Genomic DNA, 19919 nt, shown 5'->3' with positions numbered 1-19919 from the left:
TCTTTCCCCCGATTTTAATGTCTCGCGCATTTCAGAAAAACCGCGTATGGCGACGTGTTTACCATTCCGTTGGCACGACATCTGTTGATTAAGTCTTGAAAAAATCAGTGACGATGCCGCAATGGCGGGTTCCATAGAGATTCCACTTCGTGATACGGACGAGGTGAATATTTTTGTTTATAATAGTCAATCTTATTACTTATAAGCATCGGAAGTAAGCTAAACGATTCCTGCCCTCATCCTTGACGCGTAATTTGAAATTGTCTAAAGACTCGTGATATAAAGACATTTTCGTGAACCTAACCTCTACAAGAAATGTTTATGAAATACATCACGCACACTAGCCTATAGATGCACAAACAACGTTCCATGATTATTTTGAAATTTATTCCACAGTATAAAATATCAATTGCCATTGTTTTTCGTTCGTTTTGACAAAATAACTCAACTGATTTACTGACCTTATTTTATCCATGTTATTTTCATTATATCACACATTTTGTATCATGTACAGTGAAATTGTCTAACATTAGCCATCTGTTAAATGAAGTTCTTCAATAAATCGAATTTTTTATCTACATTTTGTCTACTTAAATGCTTCACCATATCACTGATTAATCTTTTTAATTCTTTAAACTGTATGCTGTTAGGTAATTGAGCTATACCTCGATCAATTACCAGAAGGAGATGAGGTTCTTGGAATTTTACGTCAAGAACATGCGCAACTTAATATTTGGGTCAATTTGGCCGTATGTATCTCAAGATACAATAGTTGTAGTGGAAGAGTAACAAAAAAGTGACATACTGTTTTTTATTATAGCTTGAATATTACAAACAACACAAAATCGAAGATTTCATTAAAATACTTGAATCTTCTCGGATTGATGCTAATATTGACTACCGTGACTATGAAAAAGATCAAATGCGCGCTTTGGACATGTTGGCTGCATATTATGTGCAGGAAGCCAACAGAGAAAAGAATAAGGACAAAAAGAGAGATCTCTTTACAAAAGCTACCCTATTGTATACAACTGCAGACAAAATTATCATGTATGACCAGGTAATATTTATAATATTTCATTTGATACTTGGAGATATTTACATGTTATTTGAATAATATTTTTTTATGCTGCAGAATCATTTACTTGGACGAGCTTATTTCTGCCTGTTGGAAGGTGATAAGATGGATCAAGCAGATGCCCAATTTAATTTTGTACTAAATCAGTCTCCAAATAATATTCCTTCCTTATTGGGTAAAGCATGTATAGCATTTAACAAAAAAGATTATAGAGGTGCTCTTGCCTTTTATAAAAAAGCTTTGAGGACAAATCCAAATTGTCCAGCTGCTGTGAGATTGGGAATGGGACATTGTTTTATGAAATTAAACAATCAGGAAAAAGCACGTTTGGCATTTGAAAGAGCTTTGCAGTTAGATGGGCAATGTGTTGGAGCACTAGTTGGACTTTCGGTTTTGAAACTAAATCAACAACAGCCTGATAGTATCAGAACTGGTGTTCAAATGTTATCTAAAGCTTATACGATTGATTCGACAAATCCTATGGTATTGAATCATTTGGCAAATCATTTTTTCTTCAAGAAAGATTATAACAAAGTGCAACATTTGGCGCTGCATGCATTTCACAATACTGAAAATGAAGCTATGCGTGCTGAAAGTTGCTATCAATTAGCCAGAGCATTTCATGTCCAAGTAAGTCTTTTTTTCGGTATAAGATGCACTCTCTATGTTTTGACATATAATTAAAATGTTTCAGGGTGACTATGATCAAGCATTTCAATATTATTATCAGGCAACACAATTTGCTCCACCAGTTTTTGTATTACCTCACTTTGGCTTAGGGCAAATGTACGTTTATCGCGGTGATGCAGAAAATGTAAGCGTAATGCGTTATATTATAATATGATAAAAATGATAAAATTTTCACACACGGTTTTTTTATATATTTAGGCAGCACAGTGTTTCGAAAAAGTGTTAAAAGCTCAACCAGGCAATTACGAAACAATGAAAATTCTTGGATCATTGTATGCGAACTCGAGTTCTCAATCGAAACGTGATATTGCTAAAAACCATCTTCGGAAAGTGACGGAACAATTTCCCGATGATGTCGAAGCATGGATTGAACTGGCTCAGATATTGGAACAAAGTGACCTTAACGCAGCCTTAAATGCATATGGTACTGCAACTAGGATTTTAAAAGAAAAAGTCCAAGCGGATATACCTCCTGAAATTCTAAATAATGTTGGAGCTTTACATTATAGGTATCTCAGAATTTTCTTTTTTCAAATCTATTAATTACTTTGTTATTGAGACTAAACGCTTATCTGATCATAGACTTGGAAATTTGGAAGAAGCTAGAAGGAATTTTGAGGAATCTCTGGCGCGTTCTGAAGCAGATGCCTTACATGATTCTGTATACTATAATTCAATTGCGGTTACGACGACATACAATTTAGCTCGCTTGAACGAAGCTTTGTGCATATTTGATAAAGCAGCAAAATTGTATAGAGCCATTTTAGACAAGCATCCAAAATATGTAGATTGTTATTTACGACTTGGCTGTATAGCTCGAGATAAAGGACAAATTCTCGAAGCGTCTGATAGATTTAAAGATGGTTTAAGTATAAATAAGGAGCACCCAGATGCATGGTCTCTTTTGGGTAATTTACATTTGGCCACAATGCAATGGGGTCCTGGCCAAAAAAAATTCGAGAGAATTTTAGATAATCCCGCAACAAGTACCGATGCCTATTCTCTGATTGCTTTGGGCAACATTTGGTTACAAACTTTGCATCAAGGTGGAAAGGATAAAGATCGAGAGAAGCGACATCAAGATAGAGCTTTAGCTATGTATAAACAGGTATGGCAATAGAAAATGTTTGCACTTGTATAAGATAAAAAGTTTGCACTTGTATATACATATTGAAATTCTCTTAGGTTTTACGAAACGATCCTAAAAATATTTGGGCAGCGAATGGAATAGGAGCTGTACTAGCGCATAAAGGTTGTGTAAATGAAGCTAGAGATATTTTTGCTCAAGTTCGAGAAGCAACGGCAGAATTTTGTGATGTTTGGCTAAATATTGCGCACATTTATGTGGAGCAGAAACAATTTGTTAGCGCTATCCAAATGGTAATTTTTCGTTTTGTATTTGATATTAATTGAAAGTAGTGTCTTGGCTTCATAAATGTATTTTTACAGTATGAAAACTGCCTTCGAAAGTTTTATAAATATCATCACGTCGAAGTCTTGCAGTATCTTGGAAGAGCTTACTTTAAAGCTGGTAAATTAAAGGAAGCAAAATTGACGTTATTAAAAGTGAGTCAGAAACATTGTTCATCCCGATGTCGTTGGAACTTATTAAAAGAGAAAAAATAACTAATCAATTTTATGATTTTATAATCTAGGCAAGAAGAGTAGCTCCGCAGGATACTGTTTTACTGTATAATTTCGCACTTATCCTTCAACGTTTAGCCACACAAATTTTAAAAGACGAAAAATCCACCTTGACAACAGTGCTCCAGGCAGTTCATGAATTAGGACTCTCGCATAAATACTTTCAGTATCTATCGACGCATAAAAAGAGAATGGGACAACTTGCGCAAGCAGAAGCAAAACGATGTCAAGATCTGTTATCACAAGCACAATATCATGTTGCTAGAGCTAGACGATTGGACGAGGAAGAGAAAATGCTTAGAAGGAAACAAGAGGAAGAGAGGTAATCGTGTGAACGTAATTGTATATAGAATTCATCAAATACGGTAATATTGATTTTGTGTTAATTGTAGGCAAGCGTTTAAAATGCGACAAACAGAAGAACAAAGGAAACTTGAAGAAATGCGACGACAAAAGGAAGAGGAAATGTTACAAAAACGACAAGAGTACGTTGAAAAGACAAAGAATGCCTTGGTATTCGGCGAAATGCCTTCAGAGAAGCCAGGAAGGAAAGGCAAGAGAGCACGCACTGATCAATACGTTAGTGACAGTGGTGGTTCTGGAAGAGATGAAGGTCGGGACGAAGCTCCTAGAGAGAAGAAACGGAAAAGGAAAGCAAGTGGTGAACGTAAAGAAAGAAAAGGCAAGGGTAAAGGAAGGCGTAAGAAAGAAATGGCGAGTGGAGAAAGTGGTAAGATAGTATCTCATAATCCTTGATCGTACATATAATTAAACTGTTTCAAAAATTACAAACTTTCTTTCGCAATGTTCAGGTTCAGAAAGTGATCGACCCAAGCCGAAACGTGGAAGAAAAGGCGGTGTCAAGAAGGACAGAACGTTTCGAAAAAGTACATCTGAAACTACAAAAGGCAAGATGCCCTTGTCAAAAGAGACTATATCGACGAGTGAATCTGACAGTGATTCTGGAGGTCTTAAAATTGCCAGCGGGTACGAATTATTGATTTTATCAGGACATAGTATATACAATGTACGTAATAAATAAATTAATAGCGTCGCTAATTTATTTTCAGAGGTGAGAGCGGTAACGAAGGCCGTGCTCGCGGAAGCAGGCGAATCATGTCTGACTCGGAAGGTTCGCGTGCATCACGTTCTAGGTCTCGTTCCAGATCGAAGTCCAGAAGTCGCTCTAGAAGTACTTCGAGGTCGCGTTCACGATCACAGTCTCGATCTCAATCTCGGTCCGTGTCTCGTTCACGATCCAGGTCTCGTTCAGGTTCAAAATCGAGGAGTCAGTCGCGATCGAAAAGTCCGACGAGATCAAGATCCGGCTCAGCAAAGAGCGGCTCGCGTTCGAGGTCAAGATCAGGCTCAAGAAAGAGTCAATCGCGATCGAGATCGCGCAGCGGCTCGAGGAAAAGCGAAGGATCACAGCCAAGATCAAGATCTGGTTCTGCAGCAAGTGCACGATCAAGATCAGGATCCGCAGCTAGCGCACGATCAAGATCCGCATCTGCAGCTAGTGCACGATCAAGATCCGCATCCGCAACTAGTGCACGATCAAGATCGGGTTCTGCAGCTAGTGCACGGTCGAAATCGAGATCACCTAGTGGTTCGAGAAAAGCAGTTTCGCGATCAAGGTCGAGATCCGGATCAAGAAGTGGTTCGCAATCAGAGGGACGTAAATCGAGAAGCAAAAGCCGATCGAAATCTAAATCAGCGTCAAGGTCCAGATCGCGTTCTGGTTCGAGGTCAAAGAGTGGATCTCGAAGTCGCAGCCCGAGCGGATCGGCAAGGTAAACGAGAAATGTTAAATTCTACTCACCCACTCGGGAAGTACAGCTGTCATGACATCATTCAACCATACATTGCGATTATTTTGTTCTAGATCTGCTACACCGGAGTCTAGGAAATCTGTATCTGGCAGTGATGTTGGTTCCCGCCATTCGAGCACAGATAGAGGAGGTGGAAGCGAAAGCGAATAGGTTTGACACTGAATTAGAAATCACGAACGCGCGGAAAATCCGCATTAACCGCGGATTACATACTTTTTGTAAGAGTGAGATTTGTACATGAAATATATGTAATTTCCGCGATATATTTGTTAACACACGTTTGAAAGGACCGTACCGAGTTGGAAAACCGACCGCTACGTAAAGACGAAACTTAGTAACTGGCAACCGTTCGAAATCACTCCGATTATCGAATCTCGAGATGACGTAAGCGAACTTCAGAGGGAGTAACTTCAGACAGTTGTACGTCAGTTGAACTGTCTTATGTTTTACGTTCGCGGATTATTACAATACTCTTTAGTTTCAGTTTTAACGACTAAACGTCAGAAATGTGTATTTATGTTTTTCAAATTGTATTTAAAAGAGAAGTATTACTTCACGAGGGTAACCGTGACTTTACGTAAAATTATCGCGATTTCACATTTAAACTAGTTCAATGTATAAACAAAGTTTTCGCCTCCGGATTAGTTGACTGTTGATACTTTGTATAATAAACAAATAGTTTTAATTATTATTATACATTGAAATTATTCAATGGAAAAAAAAAGGAATGTAACAAGTCATTTTTCTTTTAATTACATTAGTCTATATGATGACAGAAAAGATATATTAAAATTGTGTTAACAACGAACGAATTGTTTTATATCAAGAACTATAAATAAAAAATTATTGAAACCAATATTTCCATTGTGTTCATTTTGACCGTGTTGAATAATTAAAATGTGTTACAATGCAGGATAAAATATTAAAATATTTTCATGTACCAATAAAAACAACATAGTTTTTAACAAAGCGTTTACATTATAAATAAAGCTTCAGTATATTTTTATTGTGATATAGAAATAATGTTACTCAATATTTACAAAGATAAAAATAGTAAGACGTCGCTATATAATATTTTTATTCTTGAATGTTTAAAAAAAAAATCTTCACAAAGTTACACAACTTTCACTATCCATATGATTTTACACTCTTGATGTACTTTTCATAAAGATTGATCGTCTCTTTACTTTAATATAACATTCCATCATTTTGTCCGTCGATACTTTCCATCTATTTTCATCAAAGACATAGGTATATTGAAGTGTTATTCTTAAGGTCTTCTTCCGAGCTAAATACATTAGAAGTCTGTTATTACATCATGATGCACTCGGATGTTTATAATCTCTCACGAGAGTTATCGATTTGCAATTTATAGCTTTATAGAGCCAGCAAAAAATTACTATACGTATGTAAACAGCTAAATGAGAAAACAAGAAAGAACGTTTCCTCATAAACAGAAACGCACTGGTTTAAAACGAGAACTCCTTTAGGGAATTAATGCCATTTGACAAAACCAATAACGAGGTCGAAAAACAGACAAACAAATTTATCTGACTAAATCAATTCTATAATATCCGTGTAATTAGCCATAAACTATAACGTCTGAAAAATTCGTACACGAAATATTATCTTAAATATCGCTGTAACTTATCGCCCTATTATTTTAAGTATAAGTAACTCATAAATCGTAAGCACGTTGTACAAATAGATGGAGAAAATCCCGAGTCCAGTTTGAGTAAAAAAAGTAAAATAGTGTGGAACGAAGAAAAATTGATGGAGGGATAAGGATATCGATTTTATACGGGTTACGAAGATTCTGACCACTCGAAACGTTTACTTTTTCGATTCGACTCTCTCTAAGAGTGTGGATTTTCTCCACTCTTCTGCCTGTTTGACTATCAGATCCTTATCTCGTTGAACGTTTTCGCACAAAAGTATCGAGGAGCACTTTGCGTTATAATTTTTCGTTCTTTGTGAAATTGTTTCGAATACATTGAAATAAACACAACTTTTAATTAACCTTCGTGAATTTTCACGCATAGCGGGTTATTCGAGAATTATTCACCTCCTTCGCGAGTTTCAAACTTTCATGGAATTATTTACAATCTCTCGAGTACCTTGAAGCTGGTTAATAGAGCAGTTTCGCGACTGCGAGTTTTGATTGGCCTTCTATTTGCATATTCGCTATTCTACTTGCTGATGGCTTTTTTTTTTTTTGTTTTGTTTGAAACTCTTACAAACTGAACCGTGTTTTCTACAATACTTCCTTGATTTAGAATAAATTTATTCCTTCAACCTTGAAAACAGATAGACCAGTCGATTTTCTTTATTTTTATTTACACAAGAAGGAGCAATACTGTTGCACCGTCGAATATATACTATAATATATAATACGATGGCGCTTTCTGCTTTCATCAGGTACACATCGTTGATGACGATGCAAATCTCACGTCGATGGTTAAGTTTGATCTCACAACAAATTGCCTTCAATCCGGATTACATAAATCTTTTTCCGTCAATCAATTCCCGACAGTTTATCAGACAGTTGCCCGGGGATTATTGATAATTCTTGTCGATGCTGCAGCTTTTTTAATCCCTTTTTCTCCTCCGCAAATATAATTAAACTTTTTTCAGCGCGAAACTAATTTCAGACTGACACCGGAAGAATAACTGGAACAATTTTGTTGGCCAATTCCGCGCGTTGTTTCATTATACATACATATATATATACATGTAATAACAATGAGTTCACAAAATCCGAGGAACCTTCCTCGAGTTTCAAGCCGGCGGCGTTTCGACCTCGTTTTAAAAAGATGCAGAATGCAATATTTCTTCCGCTTGAGAAAAATTGAACGCTATGGCGACGCCAGTGACCCACTTATAAATCGAAAAATCTTGAAATATGCGCGTCTTCCTCGATGATCCACCGTATCGGTGAATTGCCTCTAGTGTCAGAATAAATCAGCATGTACTCCGTAACTTCTTCCTCCCGTTCTTTCTGTTTTCTTTTTCTTTCCTTTTGCAATAAAATATCGAATAAAATACGAATAGAACACGGTGAAACTTGCGAAATAAATAAAAAGTCTGTCGAAAATTTATAAACGATAACGTGCGGTTTGCAAGAGTCGAGTATCGAAGCGTGTTCCAGCATCGTGTGTTTAATTAATTCCATGATGCAAATCCGCGAAGTTAAGTGCAGGTGCGTCAGAAGCGTTGTTTGTGCACCATTGTTCCAAAAGTTGAATAACAATAGAGCCCGCATGTTTTATTATCGGTTCCTGGCCTTGAAACAGGAATTAATGCACGCGACTAATATTAAATCGCTCTTTGTTACGGGCCACAAAGGTTCCGCGAGCGCGACTGATGCTGCGCGTTGTGTGTACAAACAGAATATGAAAATCCGACGGTAAGGAAAGTGGATAATTCTCCGGGATCATATCGCGACGATGTACAAAGGAAATACCAGGATGATCGTAGAACAAACTCCTGGATATCCAGCACGAAGTTTTCGCGAAAGGGAAAAAATTTCGGCTAAGGGGAATTTTCATTCGTAAAAGGTTTTCTCTCGTAAGAAAGTTAAAGGTTCAAAGTAGCTGGTAATCTCCTTCTCGCTCTCGAGTGCGACGAAGGACGATGTTTCGTGCAATATGAATTTAATTGCGCAAGAATCAAACTCACGTTGAATTGAAAACGAAATCGCGAGAGCAATAAGACTTAAATTGAAATCTCCGAGCAGCATTAACGGCAACAATCGAGATTCTGTTTGTCACGAAGACCATGGACAACAAGTTTTACCACGATGTTTTCCAACTTTCACAGAGATACAAAATCCTTCTTCCGTTGTCTGCTTGCGACAATTTCTGATTGAGAAATTAATTATAACGTTGTTGTCCCTCCGACGGTGCTAACCTTGAATTAATCCTTCATGTTCGACGTCGTTCCTCAATCAACTTCTAATTATTAATACTCTTTGCTCGTGTCAAACCTTGAACTACCTACCTTCTCTGATATTGCTCAATGAACCGCGACACGCGGAACATTTAATTAAGCCGAGTGGACATTTTATTTGCCATCCTTGACTTCGAATTTGTCAAATGAATTTCTTCGTTTAATAAACTGTTTATATCGTTGGTATATTTTCATCTGCAAATTCATACAGAAAATAAAGCTCTCGCTCTCGTAATCTGTCACGAGCTGTCGTATAATTTTTCTTTTCTTTTTTTTTTCCTTTTTTTCTTTTTGAAAAGGATCAAATTAACGCGATGAGAGGTATCAACGAATTTGAATCGCAATAATTCTCTCGAACACGACTGGATTATACTCGTTATTCGCGTCCTCGCGCCACTTCTTTCGGCTACGTAACGATCACATATTTCACCCACAAAACATTCAATGCAGTTCGTAAATGAGATGGGTGAAGTTGCCAATCATATGACAACTGCAAGAACTCGCTGGTGTACTCGCCGTTACGCATGCAAGATTGCAGTTACAAGTTCGTACACAAACCAATGGACGGTGTCTCCTTCGCATAATCTGTATCATTGGACTCGTGTACAATTCGAAATCGAGATAGGAAGCGAGACAGCGAGCTTTATGAAGCTGATGTCATTTAGTCGAAAGCGATAGCGATTACGAGTGACTGTTCGTTTAACTCGAAATTCTCGTGCTCGTTTTCCTGATAAGATTTTGCTTCGGGCAGGAGAGAACTGGGGGTTCTGAAGAATCTACCTCTGCGAAAGGACTATAATTTTCGAGGAAATGAAATGAAAATCATTATGGGAGATGAAGACACGGATCCAGACGTCGCTCGCAGTAGCACGGTCCATTATTGATCAGACAGTGCCAAAGAGAAGTTGCACGAGAGCGCTTAATCCAATTTGAATGTTTTACGCGGATTGTTTTCAACTAATCCGAGCTGAATTGAAAACGAGCTCGGTTTTAGTTATACACAGCCCGACCTCTCATCTTTCTGCTCGCGCGAGTAGAACAACTGAAGCACGCTAGCTTTTAATGTTACACGTCCAACACTGTTTGCTTTTTATCTCAAGGTTTTATTCGTGAGAGGTCTTTTTAACTTTTAGAAAAATTCATCGCAACTCTCGCCAATCGAAGCAACACACGTCCCTTTTGAAGAATATCCTGCTCGAATCTGATGTATCAGACTCTGAAGAACAATAGAGTCTACGATACGTTTCATTCCAGATAAAAATTTCAGTAACATGACATACTGATCGCTACTTTCACTCAGCCATTGATAGCGATATTGGTGTTCAACATTGCCACTAACTTGGGTAACAACCAGCCAGCTGTGTATTAGAACATAGAACTGCTGTTGCTGTAGGATCACTTGCACAGTGGTAAAGGCCATTACTCGTCAGACAAAGCGAGACGTTCTATTACACGTCCTACACGGGATACTCAATTGTCGGTGAAATATTATTGGGTCGCTAGATCAATCGTAGCTATCGATGTTTCCGTATTGATACACGCGATATACCTTGGCAGTTCCAGTTGAATACACGAGGCAACGTGCAACGATGAATACTAATCTTAATTACTGTTGAATCGCGCATCGGGTCAAATGTCGACACGTTTGACGGCGGTGGCTTCGATACCCCGAAGTTTGGTATTCGGTGAATTCTCCGCTAATTACATATTATTTTACACTCTTGCGCGCGTGCTTTTAACAACGTCTATTTTGATTGGTCTCGACATTAAAAAAAAAAAAAAAAAACATATATATAAAACCGTTTGACATTCGAAAAATTTATTTATTTCACGTTCCACAGAGTTTCCAGCTCCGTTCAAATACCACCGATCTCGAAATTTAACCCGTCTGAAATTGGCCGGGAAATTAATTACCTTTCTAAATCCTCCGACCCGTGAAATGCAAGAATCGCGATAGAAATTCACCATCCGAAAGAACAAAAGGTCACAGACCGAAAGTTACCAAACTAACGATCGATGGAATCGTGGCCTCCGCGATTTGATCCGAAGCTTCCAAAGGTCACTGACCCTCCTACCGTACACGAAATGTCGAAATGATTAAGGTTGCAGAAAATACTCGTCTTCGATTTAGAAACAAGCTATAGCGAAGGAACTGTCTGTCTTTGTTTCTTCTCCTGCCTCGCAAACCGCAAACGTATCTGACTATCGTCCCGAAGCAAATCGATCTCACTCGTCTACCATTGCTTGCATTGCAAAGTGAAAAAGTCATTACTCTAGTCGCAATTTGCTAGTTGTTAGGATGATGAAGAAAATAACTGCAAACACAGAGCCTCGATGGAATGAATCGAGCTTTCATCTGGCTCCGACGAATCAATGTTTTCTCACAAAATACTTCGGCTAAGTCCATACCGGATAATGAAAAAATTCTCCTGAATTTGTCGATCTGTCAGATCGTTTCGAAACGATCGCAGCGGAAGATTATTTCAGGGGAAGAGAGAAAGTATCGGCGATTAAACAGACTTGATTAAAATTTGAAGTAATACCACACCGTCCAGCGAGAAAGGAAAGATCTTATCCTTCGTCTGAGTTGCTTTACGGAAGTTTTCTCTTCGACTAACTAAATCCGCGAAGTTCGAAAATTCTCCTCGAAAAATATTCCTGCGAAATACACTTTCGTAAATCATCGTGCAACATTTATCCACCGCAGAATTCTTCGCACTTTACGTATAGCAAAGTTAACGTGCGAGAAATTAGTCTGCTGGTCGTTCATTTACTCGACGAAGTTATTCGTCGAATGAAAAATGTCTCCTTTGAACTGTTCTCTCCCCGAAATATGGGAATTTCTTAATCGAGAGGACAACTCGATTTTAAAATTACACGACGTTCAAAATCACTGAACGTTTCGCATCGGATGAAAAGTAAAGGGTAAACAAGATTTTCGTTCGTTTATTCATTTACAAAAACGATGAATTTTACGAAAACGATAAATTCGATAAGCCAGAAAGTTGAATACCTCGTGGCCCCGTTTACCAATAAAATTCACCTTCGCGTGAAAAACATTATCGAAGGATTAATGTTATTCAATCGACGTTTGCGGTTGCCGATTGTACGTGCGCCTCTGGCATTTCAAGCGAAACGCAAAGAGTTCTACGTCGGTGTTGCACACCAAAGTGGAACTCGTCGATTTTTATATATTTTCGTTCACGGCAAATCGCCGTGTTACGGACCAACGATTATTAAACAAAAGATAGATAGAGAACTGTGTGTCAATTGACGCTCAATTTACTGTGTTAATTGAAATTAAACGGGCTTGTAACTCGGGGACATTTTTTTGTCGTTGAACTTTCGGAAATGCACGCTGCATCCCCATCTTTAATTCACTCTAGAACACATATGTACATATGTCCAATCCACGTTGGCTGTATAACCAAATTTGGAATAATTGAATAAAAATTTTATTACTTGAATAATTTTAACTATGAATAATCATACCTTTTCTTTTTAATTTAGTGCTGGTGTGATTAATTACGAATAATTTCCAAGAGCCAACGAAATATTTTTTTATCTTAAACGATTGGGCACATTTGCTACTCCATTTTCAGTTGAATGTGCAAGTGGAATGTATTGATTTACAATCAGATATACAACTTAGACTTTCAAAGTGCAAAAACTGCCAAAAAAAAAAAAAAAAAATATTCAGCACTTCACGAACATGCGCTGTTCATGACATCTTTTTTGGTGAACACTTATATTTTCGAACAAATTTTTTTCCCATACAAAGCACGCAAAAAATAAAATTAGAACAAAAATTATAGGCGAGCACCTTGAAAATACTCTTCGTATGTCAAACCAGATATTGATGAACCGGTATCTAAAAGAACAAGCTCAGTGTTTTCGTTAAAAATCTTCATATATTTTCAATTAATATAAATATATTTCTAATCAATGTCATTGTTTCACCATAAAAGTTGTTTTAATATCCTCGTAAATAATATAAGTTACATTGAACTGATAAAAAAATATGTAAACTATGCTCGGCCAACAAATTTTGGTTGCCCGACAGAAGATCTAAAAGATTGGACACCCATGCTCTTGAACAATACGAAAAGGTTCCCAAGATGGTAAGGTGGATAAAATATTGCTACAGATTTAGAGTGGCGCCTAATTTCTTCTTGGCCCTTTCTACGTGACCTCTTCTCGTCGTCCAATTTCCGAAGAATTTCTCTACCGAAGAGGAACGAATTAAAAGTTTGAGCCTACTGTCGACCCCGCTGTCGTCGATCGACCAGAATTCTGGCCGTTGGTTTCGGACGGGTAGAGAGCCAGAAGCCGACCGCAGACAGATTCGCAGCTGTCGCGAAAGACAAAGGAGGGAGACAAAGAAGAGAAAAACAATAAAAGATGAAAAAGATCTGGTTATCGGTACACGAGAGTTCCATTTTCCATTTTATTCCTTTCGCTGCACCGGTATTAATGAATAATGTAAACGCCGCGGTAACACGGATTTTTACGTCCCAATCTTATGATAACTCGGAATCTCGTAACTGAAATGTCTACGCAGTAGTCGCAGCGCTTTTATATCACGATTGAAAATGAAAAGGATCCTCTGTATGAATTTATCCGCAATATTCTCACAGAGATACGTATGTACGTATGTACGTGTATCTCGCCGGTACGAACGTCGATGAAACACGAGCTATATTATGAAAATAACGCTTCGTACGCTTTCGCTCGTATTTCGGTACTCTCGACAAGGTGTATTCACAAGATATACACCTCATTATTCATACTACGTAAGGTAAGTCTCGAGCTAGAACATAATCGAAACGGCGAATTCAGTTTCTGAGGTTGAGACTATCCTCTCCTCTTTAATATCTTACACGCTTGCCTTTTCCGCTTTTATCGACCGATACGCGTTTTTATCGCGTCTACGTGCAAGAATAGGGTGTCTCGAAGGTGATCGGGTTCCCATCTATTTTTCGCATCTCGAAAAAAATATTCCCACATGTTCCCCCACGTACGGCGGTGGCTCGAGCGTGACAATGCGCTTGAATTTTCAGTTTTAGCGGCATGTTGGAACCGCGTATCTCGCTTATTCGTCGGGAAAAGGATCGGGAAGCGCCGCGAGACACACGAAAAAAAGAAATTATCACGCGCTTCGATGAAATTAATTTTCATCAATCCAGAGACGCGGTTAAGAAAGGAATTCAACAATTGTTGGTGACGAATTATTTCCAAATAACATTTGCATCGAAAAGCAAAGTGGAAACTGAGGGAAGGAACTGACCAGGTTTCGCGACCGATCGAAGGAATATACGTTGAAAATTGGTGAAAGGAATATCTTTTATTCTGCAAGAAGTATCGAGTGTGTCGGGCTCAGTAAGATGGTCGTTATAGTAGTTAGCGAGTCATCGTCTTTCAAATATTCGCGAACGACATTTCGAGATCGGCACTCGTCCTTGACATTTCGTTTCTTCGTAGAAAACGTAGAAAACGTAGCTTGTTAGAGCGTCTTGCCAGCGATCGAAAATAAAGGGCGTGATTGTCTCGATTTTCCTCCATATTTTTTCAATAACTCCCTTGCCTGCGCGATTGTCCCACTTATGATCCAGGGAAGATAAAGAGGAGAAATAACCGTGTAATAAATTAAACGATATCGTGTTTATGTACATTTATGTTGCAACATAATCTGCAAAAGAATCTGGCTGACTTTCATCTACAACTCAATGAAATAATCGTTTCTCGAGAAACTTTGTGCGTTAACTTTTTTTTACAGCGATTTAACGAGAATGAAGAAAAGAGGAGTAGATACGAAAACGGCAACGGACAAATGGACAACCTTTGCAACAGAGTTGAATGAAAGGTACAACAAAGTGGTCGCTAATGGAAGAAGCATTTTAAGAGAAAGGGGAGTGTAAAAAAAGAACGATACTAATAATATCCTCGAGATTCGACGTCTATGGGCAAGTGTGCACCTTTCAAGAGGAAATAATACAATAAATCTAATATACTTTGCCGAGGAAGTGGCTTTTTTTTTTTTTTTTTTTTTTCTTTATAGAAAAATAAGTACGAAACTGTTAAAAGGCTGCAGCGAATTTGATTTATCTCCCCGTTGATCAACTGACGACGACATTTATTCGTTACAATGGCGAACGATTTGTAAGAGAGAATGAAAAAGAAGAAGAAAGCAAAGAGAACGACAACGAGAATCTGTCGGATGGGCTCGAATCGATTCTTCTAAGAAGTTCATTCATTAATACAGTTTGTAAACTGATTGTCCTTTCGCGTTGAGCGGAATTGAATCCCGGAAGCTCATTTTCATGGGAAATATCTTACCAGGCGGGGGGCAGTTCTTGTTTTGATTGAAATCGAAATCCAATTTCATCCGGTGAGAACGAAACTTGTTTAGCAGCGTAACAAACGATTCCTTCTTCTACTGGCTGTCTTTTAGCTAACACGTTATCCTTTAGCTAGGACACTCACTGCAATATGTATAGTAATTTCAGCTTAAAGAAGCCTCGAGGAACCTGATCGTCAGCTGATCTGGAGGTACGCACTCTTCATCGTCACCGAGAAGCACGTTTACGCTTGATAAACCTAAATTTTATGATTTGCTCAACACTGCTCAGTATTGCTAATTACGTAATTGCTTAATATTTGAAAATACGGTGACAGACACTGAGCACGTATTTCTGCTACGCGATTTGCACGCTACGGAGGAGAAACGTAAATTCACCACCGTAATTCATTATAGGAAATTTGGTTCCTGGCACCGATGGTGAACGTCGCGCCGTGCTTGAATTTCTCTAGCACGCCTTAACGATGCTTTTAATTACTGTAAAGCGGAGCAAACGTTAGATCCCGTACGAAGATAATAAAAGTCAACAAGGTTTCGTCAGACGCAGCCTCGTCAGTGTGACGTACAAGTGTCTACGAAACGGAATATATTTAACAGGCCTGTACTTTGGCGCCTAACTAAGCAAAGTATGGCAACGAGAGTGCACATTGTCTTCGAATAGACGATTCAATTTAAATTTAAAACCGTATATGTAAAGTAGAAATTCTCAAATTTCAGGAGGGAAATTAATGGAAAAAAAAAAAAAACGATCTCTATTTGCAGATTCGGAGCAACTAGACGCGCTACTGGATATATTTGTCTCTTTTGTGACGGTACGTTGTGTTGGAGTTGGCATTTCGATAGCGGAGACCATCGATTTTTTTCCCAACAGCGTCAAATTACAGCTGTCAAGCACAGGATTGAGCCAACTAAAAGCACGCTTTATTAAGCGGTTCATTATCGGGAATTATCGAGTCATGCTCGCAAGATTATCGAAGGCGTGTCTTCCTCTGGTTCGCCGATCCTTTAGTCGCAGTTATTCTACATCGACCATTGCGTCTTACTTCGCTGAGAATCGTTATTTTTTTCCTCTCTGGAATCCGACTCAGCTCTGAGTTGATGAACGCTGCGGTTCTCAACGCGACTCCGATCATGAAAATGATCGTGGAAACACGGTAACCGCGCTCGACGTAAGTGAACTACACGGATTATTCAAGGGGAGCCTCGAGGAATTGCAAATGCTCCAATGCCCCAACAAACAGAACCGGCTTCGTGAAATCCAATCTCGATGATTGGGTTGACAATGAACCTTCGCCAGCGACAGCTCTAACTTGAAATTAACTTCATGTTTGGAATTGTGCGAGTGGCCTGGTTCAAAGTTCGAATAAGGCCAGAAAATTTCTATCCTCTGTAGACGAGCGTGCAAGCTCGTCATTCGTAAACGAGGATTTAATTGAACATTGATACGCTGGGCCGATCTAAAAGAAAAAAAAGAGAGAGAAAGAAGAAAATAAAGAAAAAAAACAATCTTCGTGTAAGATTGAAAATATCCTTTGTACATCGAGTCGTTTGGTATTCACGACAAGATTTATTTTCTCCTCGGCGATGTTTTCCCTTGTCACAGCGGATCGGGAAATAATTGAGGATGCCACGGAATAAAGAAGATTGACTACCATCGGAGGGAATAATGCTCCAAGAAATTTGATACGAAATCTTTTTTTTTATTGCCTTGCAATATCGCTCCTCCCGTTTAAGGTTGAAGTTCACGTTTCGCGGCTGAAAAATGTTTTGCCAGACACGATTCTGTTTAACCTCTGGCTCCATTCAGCTTGTAACCAGCATTAAATCAATTTCGAGAGACATCTTTCCCGGCGATAATGCGGAAAAGTTTGACATTTGTATACCGAGAACTTGAGAAAAAAGCTCACGTTCCGAATGAATCAATGAATGAATCGACGAATGAAAAACAAAGTGCGATAATGTGCAAAGTGCCAGCAACCGGCGGCGTGGTGATGCGAAGAAACAGCAACGTTTGTTAACGGACGTGAACGAACGATCGCGGCGGGCGAATGGATATCTAATCGATTCAATTAAATTCCGAGCGGCGTGCAATGCATATTTATGTTTCACGATGCCAGACAAATGAATTTGAATTTTCAACGTCTCTGGAAATTTTGCGAGTAACCGCGCGAGTTTCCGGTCGCGACCACTAAAACAGACAGATATTGCGCCGTAGCATTCGGCAAATAAACCGGCTGTTTGCGCAATATCGCGGGGTAATAAATTTTTTTTCCTCGTCTCTCGGCATTTCAACGCAGAGAATGAGTCGCGCGTTCGTTTTCGCGCATTTCTTTTCATTTCATTTTTTCTGTGCGATACACACACACACACACACAAACAGGATTTTTTTCTTTAGAAAGCCTTCTCTCGAAGAGTGAAACAAACGCTGCACTCAATTGAACGCGTAATTACGAGTAATTTCAGAGAGACACGACTACTGACACGACACAGAACTGTATAAATAACAATCAACGGTGTGCTCGCGGTGTGTATACGGCGTAGACGAAATGTAATGAGCAGAGAAAGAAGAGAGCGCGCGGTTTTTTATTTGATTAAGCTCTGCAGTCGCAAACGTACAAAGAACAGGTAGTTGTGAAACTCCTGCGGGCGATGAGAATTTTCCAACTTGTATCACGCAATAAAATCACGACGAAACAACGCAAAAATAAAAACGCGGAGAACGTTGGATAAAAAGGAACAAGTCCGAATGCCGTATTATCAGGAGGAAATGAACGACCAACCCTCTGCCCGGTATTCGGTATTTCCTGTTTATCGTGCCCCGTTTTTGAAACTTAATTAACAGCGTAGTCGCACGCGCGAGCAAAAAAATAAACGCGAGTCTAATTTTATCGTACGCCTGAAGCGCACATACGTTATATCGCCCAACAAGAATGCAACTATAGAAGTATGGAATTTCAAGGGAAATCTAAATCCACGTTGCGTGGATCGGTGACTATCGTTCGATTTCGTTTCACTTCCGTTTTTCATGCATAACCGATGACACGATAATTTTCTTTGATATTTCACAAGTCCTCGACTCATCGATCATCGCAGCAGAATCGACCTTTAGGTAAAAACGTAAAAATAACTCCTTTATCATGAAATGCCTACTTTTAAATACTACTTCCCTTCCTGATTTCCCTTTCTTTGTAACGCGCCGCGACGCGTTTTATTTTTAACGAAGGTTTCGATTGTCCCGAACGCCCATTCACACTGAAAATCAATAACGGTGGCCGGCGTTGTAACAAAACGCCGGAAACTGATAAGATCCGCAAACAGCCATGATGTTCCTTTCGTGCGCACGTATATTTCGTACTTATTGTATAAAAGCGAAATTCTTCGCGGAAGAATTTCGAGAAACAATTCGTTTTACCCGTTGCAAGCTACGACGTGAAGTGACAGCGGTGAAAAATTCATAGGATACGAAAAAATTCTCGACCCCTCTCCGTCGAGGGAGCGAGAAGCTATTAAACATTTCAAAACTCTTCACAGCCGGCGGAGTTTCGTCCCACCGGAGCCCGGAAGAAGCTCTAGCGCCGGGTAAGACGATTGTCAACCGAGAAAATGAGAAGAATGAGGGTAAATCGATTAACCTACCGTCGCGTTGCCTCGGTTCAAGGTGTATGACGCTCTGCTGCATCAACGTGCGATAATTGCTTCAGCAAAAACCGAAGGAAAATTCGGTCGTCATTGTCCGAGTCGAACGATTTCCCCCCAATTTGTGATATCGATCCTAAATGTATCACAACGTCGACTTCGAAATTGTTTGAAGAAATTGGAAAGTGGAAAGAAAATTCAGATACTGTTCCTCCCGATATAACATCGTATATATATTTTCTTCAACCGAGTCACTTTCTCAAATCATCAACACTGAAACTAGAAACCAAAATGGTTAAAATGAGCAATTTATAATTTTTGTTAGACACTTTACACATGTAAAACAGTGTATTTTTAAAGATTTAAATAATTTTTCGTATAAGTTATTGTATACTCCACTATATTGGTCATTTCAACCACAAGTTTTTCTATTTTTTGGACTTCAATGTTTCCGATGGAAATTGTATGCTTTGGGAAATCAGTGGAAAGGACGGCTCGCCACTTTGCAATCTATCTCCCTGCTGAAATTTTCCCAAAATTCCGTCGCAGAAAAGGCCACTCGTTGAGATCAATCGGAAGAGGATCGATGAATGATAGAATCGTGGTGGAATCGCGTCTAAGGTCGCGAGCGGCCCACAATCACGGGGCGTATCAGTGAGAGCGTCTCTCGTTCTGCGCGTCACGCTATTCGCTGGCCTGAGCTGCGGGGCGCGTTCAGTCTGCTCCAAGCCGC

The 19919-nt window shown here is 39.0% G+C and overlaps 1 protein-coding gene across 1 annotated transcript; it reads left to right on the top strand.

The window, feature by feature from the left end:
- The first annotated feature begins 112 nt into the window (after positions 1-112).
- LOC122537117 (RNA polymerase-associated protein CTR9 homolog) lies at positions 113-6014 on the top strand. Its single transcript, XM_043670080.1, has 14 exons — positions 113-163; positions 651-749; positions 821-1060; positions 1136-1708; positions 1773-1892; positions 1967-2277; positions 2351-2876; positions 2954-3148; positions 3218-3334; positions 3424-3734; positions 3805-4142; positions 4225-4399; positions 4483-5205; positions 5298-6014. Exons 1-14 carry the CDS (start codon positions 122-124, stop codon positions 5392-5394), a joined length of 3867 nt encoding a protein of 1288 aa, XP_043526015.1. The 5' UTR covers positions 113-121; the 3' UTR covers positions 5395-6014.
- The last annotated feature ends 13905 nt before the right edge of the window (positions 6015-19919 follow it).

The sequence above is a fragment of the Frieseomelitta varia genome, unplaced genomic scaffold, assembly GCF_011392965.1.
Source record: "Frieseomelitta varia isolate USP_RPSP 00005682 unplaced genomic scaffold, Fvar_1.2 scaffold_886, whole genome shotgun sequence".
Taxonomy (NCBI): domain Eukaryota; kingdom Metazoa; phylum Arthropoda; class Insecta; order Hymenoptera; family Apidae; genus Frieseomelitta; species Frieseomelitta varia.
This window is presented reverse-complemented; position numbering and strand designations above follow the sequence as displayed.

Coding starts and splice junctions, on each gene's coding strand:
- LOC122537117 (XM_043670080.1), top strand. CDS start 122: ATGGCGGGTTCCATAGAGATTCCACTTCGTGATACGGACGAG. Junction 2,278..2,350: donor GTTGGAGCTTTACATTATAG/GTATCTCAGAAT, acceptor ATCTGATCATAG/ACTTGGAAATTTGGAAGAAG. Junction 5,206..5,297: donor AGCCCGAGCGGATCGGCAAG/GTAAACGAGAAA, acceptor ATTTTGTTCTAG/ATCTGCTACACCGGAGTCTA.